This window comes from Lissotriton vulgaris, unplaced genomic scaffold, assembly GCF_964263255.1.
Source record: "Lissotriton vulgaris unplaced genomic scaffold, aLisVul1.2 SCAFFOLD_506, whole genome shotgun sequence".
Lineage (NCBI taxonomy): Eukaryota > Metazoa > Chordata > Amphibia > Caudata > Salamandridae > Lissotriton > Lissotriton vulgaris.
This window is the reverse complement of record NW_028254249.1, coordinates 629,795-641,692: the sequence shown is the minus strand read 5'-3', so window position 1 is coordinate 641,692 and position 11,898 is coordinate 629,795. Positions and strand designations below refer to the sequence as shown.

Genomic DNA, 11,898 nt, shown 5'->3' with positions numbered 1-11,898 from the left:
AGGCATTGTGGGTGACGACGGTGGAGGGCATCACATCATCTGTTCGCCGCCCCCTTCCTTCCTCCACCCTGTGGTGTCCGCTTTGGCTGTCGAAACTAAAGAAAGACTAGAGTGACATACATTAAGGAGGGCTTGCTTCGATGTAAAATGTTAGCTCAAAGTAAAAAACTATAAACGCTGCTGTGGGGCGAAATAAAACTGCGCCTTATCAATACTTGAGAATATCAACGTTTAATCATCGTGAGGTGCCTTATTCATTCGAGAAGAAAGACATTGAAGCAAAACTTGTATGGACAATATTTACGAACTGAATTGTTGTACTTGTATTAAAGTTTCTAATCCCAGAAAGTCTCGCCTTTGTGCCGTCAATGTTGGTGTGGTAGTGCACAGTTAGCGTCTTTCTCTCCATCTAGGTTTGAGCAGTCCAAGATGTCGGGAGTGGGAAAACAGTTTTCTGCAAAGACTACTATTGCCCACCAACAGTGTCCTAGCCATAAGTCATAAGGAACTAGAGTGGAGGGAGCAGTGCCATCTGTGTAATGCTCCAACAGTGTTGAAAGTGCCACGACAGTGGAAAGGGCAAGAGGGGGAATGCTTGATCAGCGAGGGAATGCCATGCTAATGTGTGTGTGTGTGGCTCTGTGGCTCTGTGTGTGTGTGTGTGTGTGGCTGTGTGTGTGTGGCTGTGTGTGTGTGGCTCTGTGTGTGTGGCTCTGTGTGTGTGTGTGTGGCTCTGTGTGTGTGGCTTTGTGTGTGTGTGTGACTCTATTTGTGGTGCTGTGTGTGTGGCTCTGTGTGTGACTGTGTCTGTGGCTCTGTGTGTAGCTGTGTGTGTGTGTGTGTGTGGCTCTGTGTGTGGCTGTGTCTGTGGCCGTGTGTGTGTGTGTGGCTCTGTGTGTGTGTGGCTATGTGTGTGTGTGTGGCTCTGTGTGTGTGTGTGTGTGGCTCAGTGTGTGTGGCTCTTTGTGTGTGTGTGTGTGTGTGTGGCTTTGTGTTTGTGTGTGTGACTCTGTGTGTGTGTGGCTCTGTGTGTGTGTGCAAATGCAATAGCTCTCGCATTTGCGAGAGATTACACTATTGGCATTGTAAATGACAATGCCATTTATTTATCTGTTTTTAAAACCAACACATAAATGAAAATGTTGTCATTTACAATGTCAATAGCTCTAACTTTTCCAAAGGCTAGACCGTTGCATTGTAAATGCTTGTTATTTCTCTGTATTATTTCACTGGTATAATATGACAAAGATATGTAACTTAGTTATGTGTCGGCCTCGGGCCTCTACTGTACCACTACAACACTCAATAACATTTGTTATTAAAAGAAAATACGGTCAAGTGACCTTTCTTTCATAATTTTCTTGGCCCCCTTTGTGCTAAGTTGGGCTACGAAGGCCAATTAGCATACAAGGAAAACTATAAAAGAGCTCCTGTAGTACACACAAACTTTACAAACCCTGCCACATAAGTTACATCTTTGCACAATAAACCTTTCCAGTAATATCCCACCCTACACTCGAGACAATCCAGCAGAATGCTACCTTCCACTGGTCACTCCATAGAGCAGCAACAGCCCACTCAACAGTAGACTAATTACAACTTAACATAGACTGCTCACATACATTCTAATAGATTCACAACATTAGTAACATATGATTCAACCTTGATATATGGCAATCAGACAGAATTAATTAGAACTCTAGTCATGAGCAGGAGTATGGGAAGGGAAGGGATACTCTTGAGGAGTAAATTACAAGGAGCTCAATTCCCCAATGATCACACAGGCAAAACAGCAGAAACAGAGCCACCTCAATAAGGGAATGGGATATGTTCTGTCCTGCAACAACCAGAGAGCAAGTAAAGGAACTGGAGGACAAGATAACACGAGAATAACCATAAAAATAAGTTAAAGAAATTCAAGGGTAGTTCCATGTACAGCCTGGGACAAAAGTGCCTTTACTCCAGTTGGCTGCTTGCTTTGGTCCTCATTCCTTTATCTGACACAACATGTCCCGAATAATGTATTTCTCTTTTGGAAAAAGTAAATCCCTCCTTTATTAGTTCAATATCTTTTTCTTCTTAAAAAAGGTCAACACCCTTGTTTCACTTTTGTTGTGCTCTCCTTTAGTTTTAACAAATATCAAAATGTGATCCTGAATAAAAGACTGTGTACCAAGCATCCCATCCAATATATTGGACATTACTGTATGGAAACCTGATACTGCTGAACATAGACATAAGATATCCTGTTAAAATGATAAACACCAAAAGGAGTAATGAATGTATTCTCATAATGTGGCACTAAACCTAGATATAAGTTTCATCAAATCAGTTACCTAATCTTCCACACTACAAACCCTCTGACCATGTATGTCACATTGGTATCTACCCAAATGTGTGGACATTATAGGAAGATTTTTGACTAGCTTCTTCACAGATGTGTCATACTGAGAATGTACTACACTCTGATCCTTCTCACTAAAATTAGGTATAGTGTCATAATCTGCTTGCCCTTCAGGACCTCAACAACGCATTAAATGTTTTCTTTTCTGGAGTTAAATTTGGTACACAAACCTTGGTGCAGAATGTAAGCATGTTTTCCTGTGTCATCTATTTACAAATAGGTTTCATGGAAGATGAGAAGAGAAAACATGGCAACATAATATTTTACATAGTGATACAATGTGAGATCCAACAATACCTAATGCAAAATAATAGAGTGAAATTAAATAAAAGAAAGAAAAAATAAATCATTTCACAATCTTCCTTCCCAATTATCTGAAAGTGGTATTCAGCAACCAACCTGTTTAGATTCAAGAAAGGAAAATTGTATCCCTACAGATAATGGATTTTCATTATGTGAATGAAATCTAAGGAAGAAAACAAAAATTATCAATGAAATCTCAAAGGTTCACTGTCAATGCTCTGTAAAGGTAATAGGATGATCAAAACATAAAATGCCTTATAGTCTCACAATGAATTTGATTGCCATACATTTTCATCTCTATGTACCATAGTTTATTGAATGTGCTGCTACAATACACCAGAAGCATCCATCACAAACTTGTGCTTCAAACAGAATCACTCATGAGTGGACGCTCGCTCTACAAAGACTTGAGGTGGTGCTGTCTCAGTGTCTTGAACAACCAGAGTATTTAGCACATATCACATGAATTCAAAATTTGAAGAATCCAATGCATCACAGGACGCTGCACACCATTCCATAGTGTGATCACGTAGTATACCAAGCATGCATGGGGTTACTGCCAGGCTAGAGCCAAAAGAAACACACACCAGTAGCAGTGTGTTGATGGTTTGTTTGCAGCGTCACTGAATTAACCATGCACTTTGTTATATCTTTAAATGTAATGCATCTAATGAGTGACCCACCACAGTTAGGTGCCTTACAATCTATCGAATGAGTGAAACTGGACAGTACAGAACAGCGTAATCAGTGTGTGTTGAGAAGCTAAACATGCAGTATTGGCTGTAGTAGTAAAGTTGAAGTTGAAGCCTCAAAACAGATGCAAGATTGTTTATTCCACTCATCACCAGATACAGAAGGCTTCTTACAAGACAGGACCACATTTGGACAGAGGATGAAGAGCCAAAGTGAGATTTACTACTTAAGAACTTGAACCCACAAGTCCGATGAATACCTCAACATCAACTGTCACAAAAGGAAGCCTTAAACTCAAACAGGGGTATGCAAGGCGAAGAAGCACTGGACCACTAGCCCAGATACCACAATTTCCGTCATTTACATTTTAAAAGTAGATGAATTAGACATCACAACCATTTAAAGCAGCATGGGAAAGATGCTGACTTACCACATTGCAGCTCGGACCTCCAATCTGGAATCTCCAAGCTGTGAAGATTACAGATTGCCTCATATGCCTGGACAGCTGTGCAGAGCATCCCCTTGTTGGTACCATAGAAGCAGAGATCATACACACATGATTCATAGAATGGATCCGCATTCTCAAACCAGTAACACTCCTCAAAGGGGCCCGATGGGAGGGTGATGATCCCACATTGGCTTTGAATGGCTCCCAAATTAGTGCAGCTCCCATTATAGCTGATCAAACCAGTATCATCCACACAACTGAAAGCAGAGAGAAAAATTGACTGAAACTCTAGCAGGATATTTGTTTACGCATCAGCTAAAACATATCTAATGAAATAATATTATTGAATCAGTGGCAATCATCTAGAAGCTTTTTGCTGTCTCTATCATAGGCATGCATTGAAAGTCATTACCCCCAGGTCCCTCCAGTTCTCGTCCCATTCATGACTTATGGAGATAACTATATCCCAAGCCAGAGAAAAGAAAAGGGGAATGCTGGAACCTCTATCCCACCCCCTCCCACTGGTAATACTTAACCAGTACTTACCCAGCATTCTTCCTGTTGTTTTTTCTGTTTGCTAACAAAATGGGATGAGGATTGTGCAGGATGCTGCTCCTGCTAATCAGGAGTGGGAGTCTGCCTTGGATTCCCCGTCTGACAGCTGGGCCGTCCCCAATGAGACTTTTGTGGAGGATGGCTGGCTGATGGTGAGGATGGCAGCTGGGTCCCAGGTAAAAAGGCATGTGGTGCGTGCCTGGCCTGGCTTTGGGGGCATTATTTAGGAAGTCTATGTTTTCTGAGTCTGCTTGCCCCGGGGATAAGTATTGCAGAGCGGTTGTGATGTCTGTCTTCCTGCTGTTTGCTTGTTTTGTGACATGTGTGCTTGCTTTACGGCCTGGACATGGCCATTGATGTTTCTGGCCTCCCTCCAGGAGGGTGTGGGGGTTCTGTTACTCCCTGTATGTCGGAATCAGCATTACCTTCTTGTGAAGCTGAGTGGATGTCCTTTCACCACCCCGCCCAGCATTCCAGCGGGTGGGGATATCAGCTTGGAGGGTGCCTGGTCTTTCTGTCTTCAGGGGAGAGGGGGCATGGTTGGTGTTCTTCCTTGATTTTGTTTTTGTGTCACAGGCTGGGTTGGTTTGGAGGCCTGAAGGCACATCCTGCTTGTGGCTTCATTGGCCTGGTCCATGAGTGCTGCCTAGCGGTTTGTTTTGCTGCCATTTTTGTGGGTTGTCGGGGTCCCTTTGTGGCTTTGTTCTAAGTGGAACCTTGGGAACCTTTCCATGCAACATTGAATTGCTGGTGGATGGCTACTTGTTGCGGGCTGTCTCGGGTAGCCTTGTGGATGGAGTCTCCATCGCTATCTCTGTAGTTGGTGATCCAGTTTAGAATTGGATTTTTATGGTGACCTCCTGTTCTTCAGGGTCTGGTGTGTCTTGGGGCCAGCCTTTTGCTGCCCTGGCCGGCATTAAAGCGGGGCGGGGGTTTCGGCCGGTTAGGTGCAGGCCGTCCTGTCTCATATGGGGTCAAGATATGGTTGGTGGCCTCTGTTTGGTGATGTGGGTAGGGTTGGTTCTTCCTGCTTGTTACCTATTTCGCCATTGGTTTTTTTTTGCGGCCCGGCTGTTGGCTGTGCCTTTTTCGGCCTCTGTTTGCTCGGTGGGTTTGCCGGTCTGGTACGTGGGACTTTGGCTTCTGCCTCTTTTCTGAGGAATAGCTGCCTGTTTGGGCTTTCGTTCTCTGTGCATGTCTTCTGGTGGGTCCAATCCTGGCCTTCGGGTCCTTGGTGCCTTGGGGTCACCTTTTGGGTGTCTGCCTGTGGGCCATTCTGACTTACATTCTGCTTCTTGATGTCTTGCTAGGGTAGGGGGTCTCTGGCAACCTGTGTTCTGGTGGTTTTGGGCCAAGCATAGCTGGGGCCTGGGACATCCTCCCAGCCCTTCCTAATGGGCCTTTCCTCCAGGCCTGCCTTTCCCAGATGTTGGCAGCTAGTGGTGGAGGCTTCCCCATGCCACCTACTGGATTCAGCCCTGGCTTCCCGGCTGCTATTTGTAGTGGTGCCTCTGTGGCCTTGGCTGTTGCTGGTTCTGGCAGCTTTTCTCTATGCCCTCGATGGTTGGAGATTTCTGGGGTGTGACTGTTTGGTCCGGTGTCAATCTTTCTGGGCTGTGGCATTAGTGGACTCCTTTATCCCGTTCTGGGGGTGATTATGCTGACTGCTTCTGGCCTTTTGTGCTGTGCTGAGGCCTTCTACCTCGGATCCTTTGTTGCCTGGGACAGTTGGTTGTGGTCCTGCTGCTGTGTTGGGGGTTGCCTACTGTGCAGCTTCGGCTAGTTGGCCTGGGTGTTGGGTGCTGGTGCGTGTTATCCTGGCCTGCTTCGGCCTTCCTGTCTTGGGGTCTGGCTTCTAATGGCTGGCGGAGAGTTCCTCCTCCTGTGTATGCTGGTGGGTCTGTGGTTCGAACGGCTGGATTGTTGGATGCCTCTGCAGTCCATGGTAGGGTTGGGCTGTGGGCCACCCCACTTGTCTCCCCTGTACCTGTGGTCATGGCATGGTGAGTGTTGTCCTGCCTGTTTTTATCCTTGGGCTGAGGGGCCTGTGGCTGTCTGTTTCTCTCGTTGCTCTGGAACCATATTTGGGCTGTGTACAGACAGCTGGTGTGTGGGCTTGCTAGGGATGTTTCCTGGGTGTTGTCCTTGGCCCTTCGGGTCGGTTGGTCAGATTGTTGTTGGTTGAGGGTTTCCTCTGTCTCGGTTTGGGCTGGTTGGCACTGTGTTGGTTGCCCTAGTCCATGCTGTTGGGTCGTGGTTGTGCTCTGTTCATCTCAGGAGGCTGGTGAATTAGTATTTCTCTGGAGCTGTTTCTGTGGGATCCCCCTTGGGTCAACCCCAGGGGTTGTTGTAGGGGGTGCATCCTTGGTGGGTTCTCTTTGAGGCAGGGTCTTCCCTGGGGTTCCAGTTTGATCTTTGGGTTCCGTGGTGTCTTGGCCTTGCAAGTCTGCCTCCCTCTTTGTTGGCCTCTTTTCCTCGTGGGGTGTTATGCTATGCTGGGTTCTGGCTGCTGGCTCTACCCCTGTCTTTTCCTGTCCAGGTGGAAATCAGTTTCTGGTTGCCTGGTCTTCCTGGTTGGTCTTCAGGTGGCTGGGTTTGTGTCGCTCGTCAGGCCTGCTTCCTTTCTGGAGCCATGGGGGGGTGGATGGGGGTGGCTGTGACTTTGTTGGCTGGTGTTCTGGTTGTTGTGGCCCAGTTTCGCCTGTGTTCTTTGTTACTGCCTCAGTCTTGGTCTGTCCCAGTGCCACGGCTCCGGCTCCTTCTCCCAGTTTGGGTGCCTAGGCGTTTGTCCTGTGTCTGCACTGGTGATCGGGGCTGGAAGTTCTTGCCATGGAGCCTGGTCCTCCCTTGGATTTCGTGGTGGCTATGGTGTCATTTGAGTTCTCCAGTGGTCGTGCCTTCCAGGTTGGTGGGGGGTAGCTCTTGGGTTGGTGCTTCAACCCTTCCTAGTTTTGACTTTTTCAGGCTTGGTTTTATTCATCCTCATGCACTTGTTCCCTGGTTTCCTGTCTGGGGTTCGTGTGCGGGAGTCTCATGTGTGACTGTGTTGTACTTCATTGGCTGGTCCTCTGGGTGTGTGACTTGGCCCTAGTGGTGGCAATCGCCCTGTTTTTGGGCTGATCAGCTGTGGGTCTCCCAGGTGGTGGTGGAGTGGGTACCGAGGTTGGCCCTGTCACTCTTCATTTCCTGGTTGGAACATGCAGCTTTTGGGTGTTCCCCAGCTTCCCCTTGGCTTTCGTTTGGGTTTTGTTGTGGGGGCTCTTGGCCTTGTTTGGCATTCCTTTGGTTGTATGGTTTGGAATGCTCTGTGTCACTTCTACGGCTGTGTCTTTGGGTCAGGTTTGGGGGCCCAGGGCTTTAGCGGCCTAGTGGCCCTGAGTGTGTCCTTTCCCATCTTTTCATGCCCGGTTGGGTGCTAGTTCTGTTGTGGCCGTCCTTGGGGCATGTTGTATGATTCTTTCTTTATTTCCCATCCTGTATTGTTGCAACCATTTTCCTTATTGGGTGTTGCTTATGGGCTTGGGTTCTTTGTTGTATGCTCCCTGGCTGGCCTTAGGTGTTGGTTGTTGTTGCCCTGTCGCCTTCGTGGTGATTTTCTGGACTGGCTCCCTCCGGCTGGGTGGTGTGGGGATCGGGGGCTCTAGGGGATGGGGTGCCCGGCTTGCCATTTTTTCTGTGTTAGGGGTCCTCTTTTGTATCTGTGTTGGCTTCTTCTTTCCATTTTGCCTCTGGGGCTGGTGCCTCCGGGTGCGGTGTTGGGCCCTGATTCTTCAGGTGCCTGCATTTTGTCGCTGTTGGTCTGTCCTTTTTTATTGCTATGTTTTTCTGGCCACTCTGCGTTAACTTCTGTCTGTGGGTTTTCATTTGGGGGTTGGGAGTGTTGCAGGCTGTGTGCTCCTGCTTAATTTTCTCTGGTTCTCCAATTTACTTTGCTTATGAGGCTGCTTTCAGTGTGGCATCATGGGGGGTTCTTTGGGGGGGTTCGGAAGGCCAGGTTTCTGCCTTTGGTATGTTCCATAAGTCATGAATGGGTTGAGGACTGGAGGGGCTTGGGGGTAATGTCATATTACTTACCGGTAATCTTCATTACTCCTGGTCCTCTTGTCTTCATCCCATTCAAGAGACGCCCATCTCTCTGTCCCGGATGACTGCCCTTCCTGTTGGTGGCTTGGTAGTTTAAGAAGAATGCTGGGTAAATACTGGATAAGTAGTACCAGTGGGAGGGGGTGAGGGATCCCAGCATTTCTCTTTTTTTTCTGTCTGGGAGATGGTTATCTCCATATGCCATGAATGGAATGAGGACATCGGGACCAGGAGTAAAAGTGCATTACTATGTTTCCTTTTCTTGTCTATGTGTAAACCATCCTTCAGTGGCCAGTTTATTATAGTAGAATACTCCTGACTGTTGTTGCTGAAAATGTCACTTTTTGCAGAGACCTCGAAGCATCATAAACAAAAATATGAAATGATATAATTTCAAAGAAATCAAATCAGTGAATTAAACTGAGTGTTATAAAAATTGGATGACATGAGGTTTGGTGGGTAACGGAAAGAATGTTGTTTAGGTAACAGGTAAACATAAGTTGTTGATGGTGAACATAGGTCATATAGTTTAGAAAAAGTTGGGTTGATTTGACTTCAAAAAAGAGAGACAAATAGTTTGGGATAAGCTTATCCTCTGCATCATACCTGCTACTTCTAATGGACACAGACATTATGAAAGAGCCCCAAAAAAGGACTCTGAAGATAGAAATTACAGGAGGTCACCCATTCTAATATGTGCATCCATGCATGGCATTCGCAAATTCAATTTCTCCATGTACAGGAATTGCACAGTGCAAAGTTTAATTATTGAGCATAGTGTAACATATCATAGAGGTTGCTGGTAGGATCATTTTAAATACAAATGATGGATTACAAACAAAATATTTTGCGTACATCAACTGTTTCCAATCAAGGACTGTGGTAAAAAACAAATCTGCATTCACAAACTAAGAGGTTATATAGGTAAAGGAACTAATATGTACTACAGGTACAGGCATATACATATTTTATATGTTGGGCTAGGTTTTGCCAATCCAGCCTATTTTGTAATGTATTCTTTATCTACCAGTGTCCATATTTCTGTATTTACCCAGGGGCACTGATATCTGATCTCCAGGAATTCCCAAACTCTATGTCATTCCTTGCCATGGTTCCATCAGGCTTTAACTTGTCATCTCTGCTATCTCCGTTGTAGTTGCCACACATCCCCTGTAGTTGGCTTTGGTACTGCGACCCGACTTGCACCATTAATGTGTTGACTCCATTGTATTGAATATGGATTCCAAAGGGGGTTACCACAGAGATAGTGCTCATCTTTGTTGTCACATTGCCGATAGATCCTAGACTGACTGGAAGTGTGGTTCTGACACCATTAACCTGAAAGACATAAAAGTGAGTCATTCATTGTGCCCCTTTTTAACATGAGTACACACATGCAACCAACAAATGCACACACACACAGTGGAGGTGAGCGTGACTCATGGGTGGCGGGGTGAGCGAATTGGCGCATGGGCGCGGGATTGTGCAAAGGCAACAAAAATACCTTTACACACTTCTCCTTGCTCCTGCTCTCCTTGTGGGACAGGAAGCCAGGAAGAACAGCAAGGCTCCTGTGACCAATCACAACACTGCAATGTAGCATTGTGATTGGTTTTGAGCATCCTGGTTCGATGCTCAACCAGGGAATCGGGGCCTGGGCTTGTTCTCCATGCAGGCTGTAATACAGCCAGCATGGAAAATGGGTTAAGTGTGCATGACTGGTTTCGGTGGCCCAAGAGGGACGACCAAACAGTCATTGCGCACTTAGGAGAGGCAAACCACTCCTCCCCTGCCCTGCCCTGCCCTGCTCTGTGAGCAGAGCAGCCCCGCCCACTCACCCGCCATCAAAGGAAACATAAAATGATAATAAAGTTATTATCATTTTATATTTCTTTTCCTTCATACTTCTCAAAAGCAGTGGGGTGACGCTCCTCCACCATAGCGGAGGAGACGCCACTGCACACACTAGTACACACATTCACTCACACACACACACTAATAATTAAAACCTTTTGTGAACCTAGCTTCTGAGTGCTTCAAAGCCACTTTAATAAAAGGGAAACAGGACCTCACAACATGGCAAGCTCATTAACCAACATGAAAGACCAATTTCTAATAAATATTTAGATGCATTTGGTTTATTTAGGAAATTGGAGTATTAGTTGAGGGAAGTGAGAACCCACCTCAAATAATGATCACAATCCTTCCCAGGGTGAACCACTAGACTCACTAAATAAGCCTATGTTCTCCACTCTGTAGCACGGCACAGAGCTGACAGGCTTAACTTAGAGGCAATGTGTAAAGTATGTATGCAGTACTCAAACAGTTATAAAGTGAACACACAACACAAGAATAATCCCAAACCAATTTAGACTCATTAATTCGACTCATTCATAAGCGACACCTTCAAGTTCAAAATTGTTTTATTAATCAGTTGCAGCATATCCATGTAGGACTTTGCTACTGTTTTGTAGGTCAAGAAGCCAGATTAAATCACCAATTGGTTTCTGAAAGATAGTGTTACTAGCTAATAGTAAAATGTTCTGAACTTGGTGAGGGGTCAATAAAGCACTGAATGTTAGGTAAACTCTGGAAAAGACATTGGGGCTTATATTCAAGAACGTGAGATAACCATCACAAAAGTAACTTAACGCAACTGTGCATATCGCAGTCTATCGTGGGAAAATAGCACCGTCTTAACGTCTAATTCCCAACCCGGCAGCACAATGCAATAGTAGCATGACAACGCACTAAATGACTGCGCAAAATCCAACGCGACCAACAAAAATTGCGAAACATGAACGCCCAAAAAGTTGCGTTGCTCCAAAGCGCAAAACCAAAATCAACGATAACCAGCGACAGCCCTGAAAAACCCTAAAAACATGCCAAAACCAATTCAAACTGCGTAGCACCATGGATGCACCTGGACCGAGTTCAGAGGAGAAGCCCAACCCCGCAAGCCCCACTGAGGACCAGCCAGGAACCCCCTGTTCGGGGAAGGGCAAAGAGAAGAGGAAGAGGAAGACGGGGGTTCCGTCCGCAGGAAGACCGGATCATCATCACAGAGGTGATAGAACACTACCAACAACTACCAACACTGCGGCCCTGGAAACCCAAACTGAAACATGACAGACCATCGTCACCAGGCCCAGTTGACTGCAGCGTGAACTACGACACTCACCTCTCCAACCCCAGGTCCGTCAGCGGCACACAGTGATTCAGCCTCATCACCTTTGCATCCGGATGTGTCAGTGGTACCCAGTGATGCAGCCAATACCTCGCCACACACACCGGACACACCAGACACTGAGAAAGTATCAAAGGACTAAGATGTGGATGGTAATTAGTATGTGAGGAAGGAGGTAGTAGCCTCCATCACCGCCATTTGACCTGTCCCTGCCTGGTTGTGCCC

At 46.2% G+C, this 11,898-nt stretch overlaps 1 protein-coding gene across 1 annotated transcript in view; it reads right to left on the bottom strand.

Moving 5' to 3' along the window:
* Positions 1 to 9,533: 9,533 nt before the first annotated feature.
* Positions 9,534 to 11,898, bottom strand: part of LOC147659613 (IgGFc-binding protein-like) — a 105,691-nt gene continuing 103,326 nt past the window's right edge. The window contains exon 8 of the mRNA XM_086951603.1: positions 9,534 to 9,824. Within this exon, the coding sequence (XP_086807729.1) occupies positions 9,534 to 9,824 (291 nt within the window). The remainder of the gene's footprint in view (positions 9,825 to 11,898) is intronic.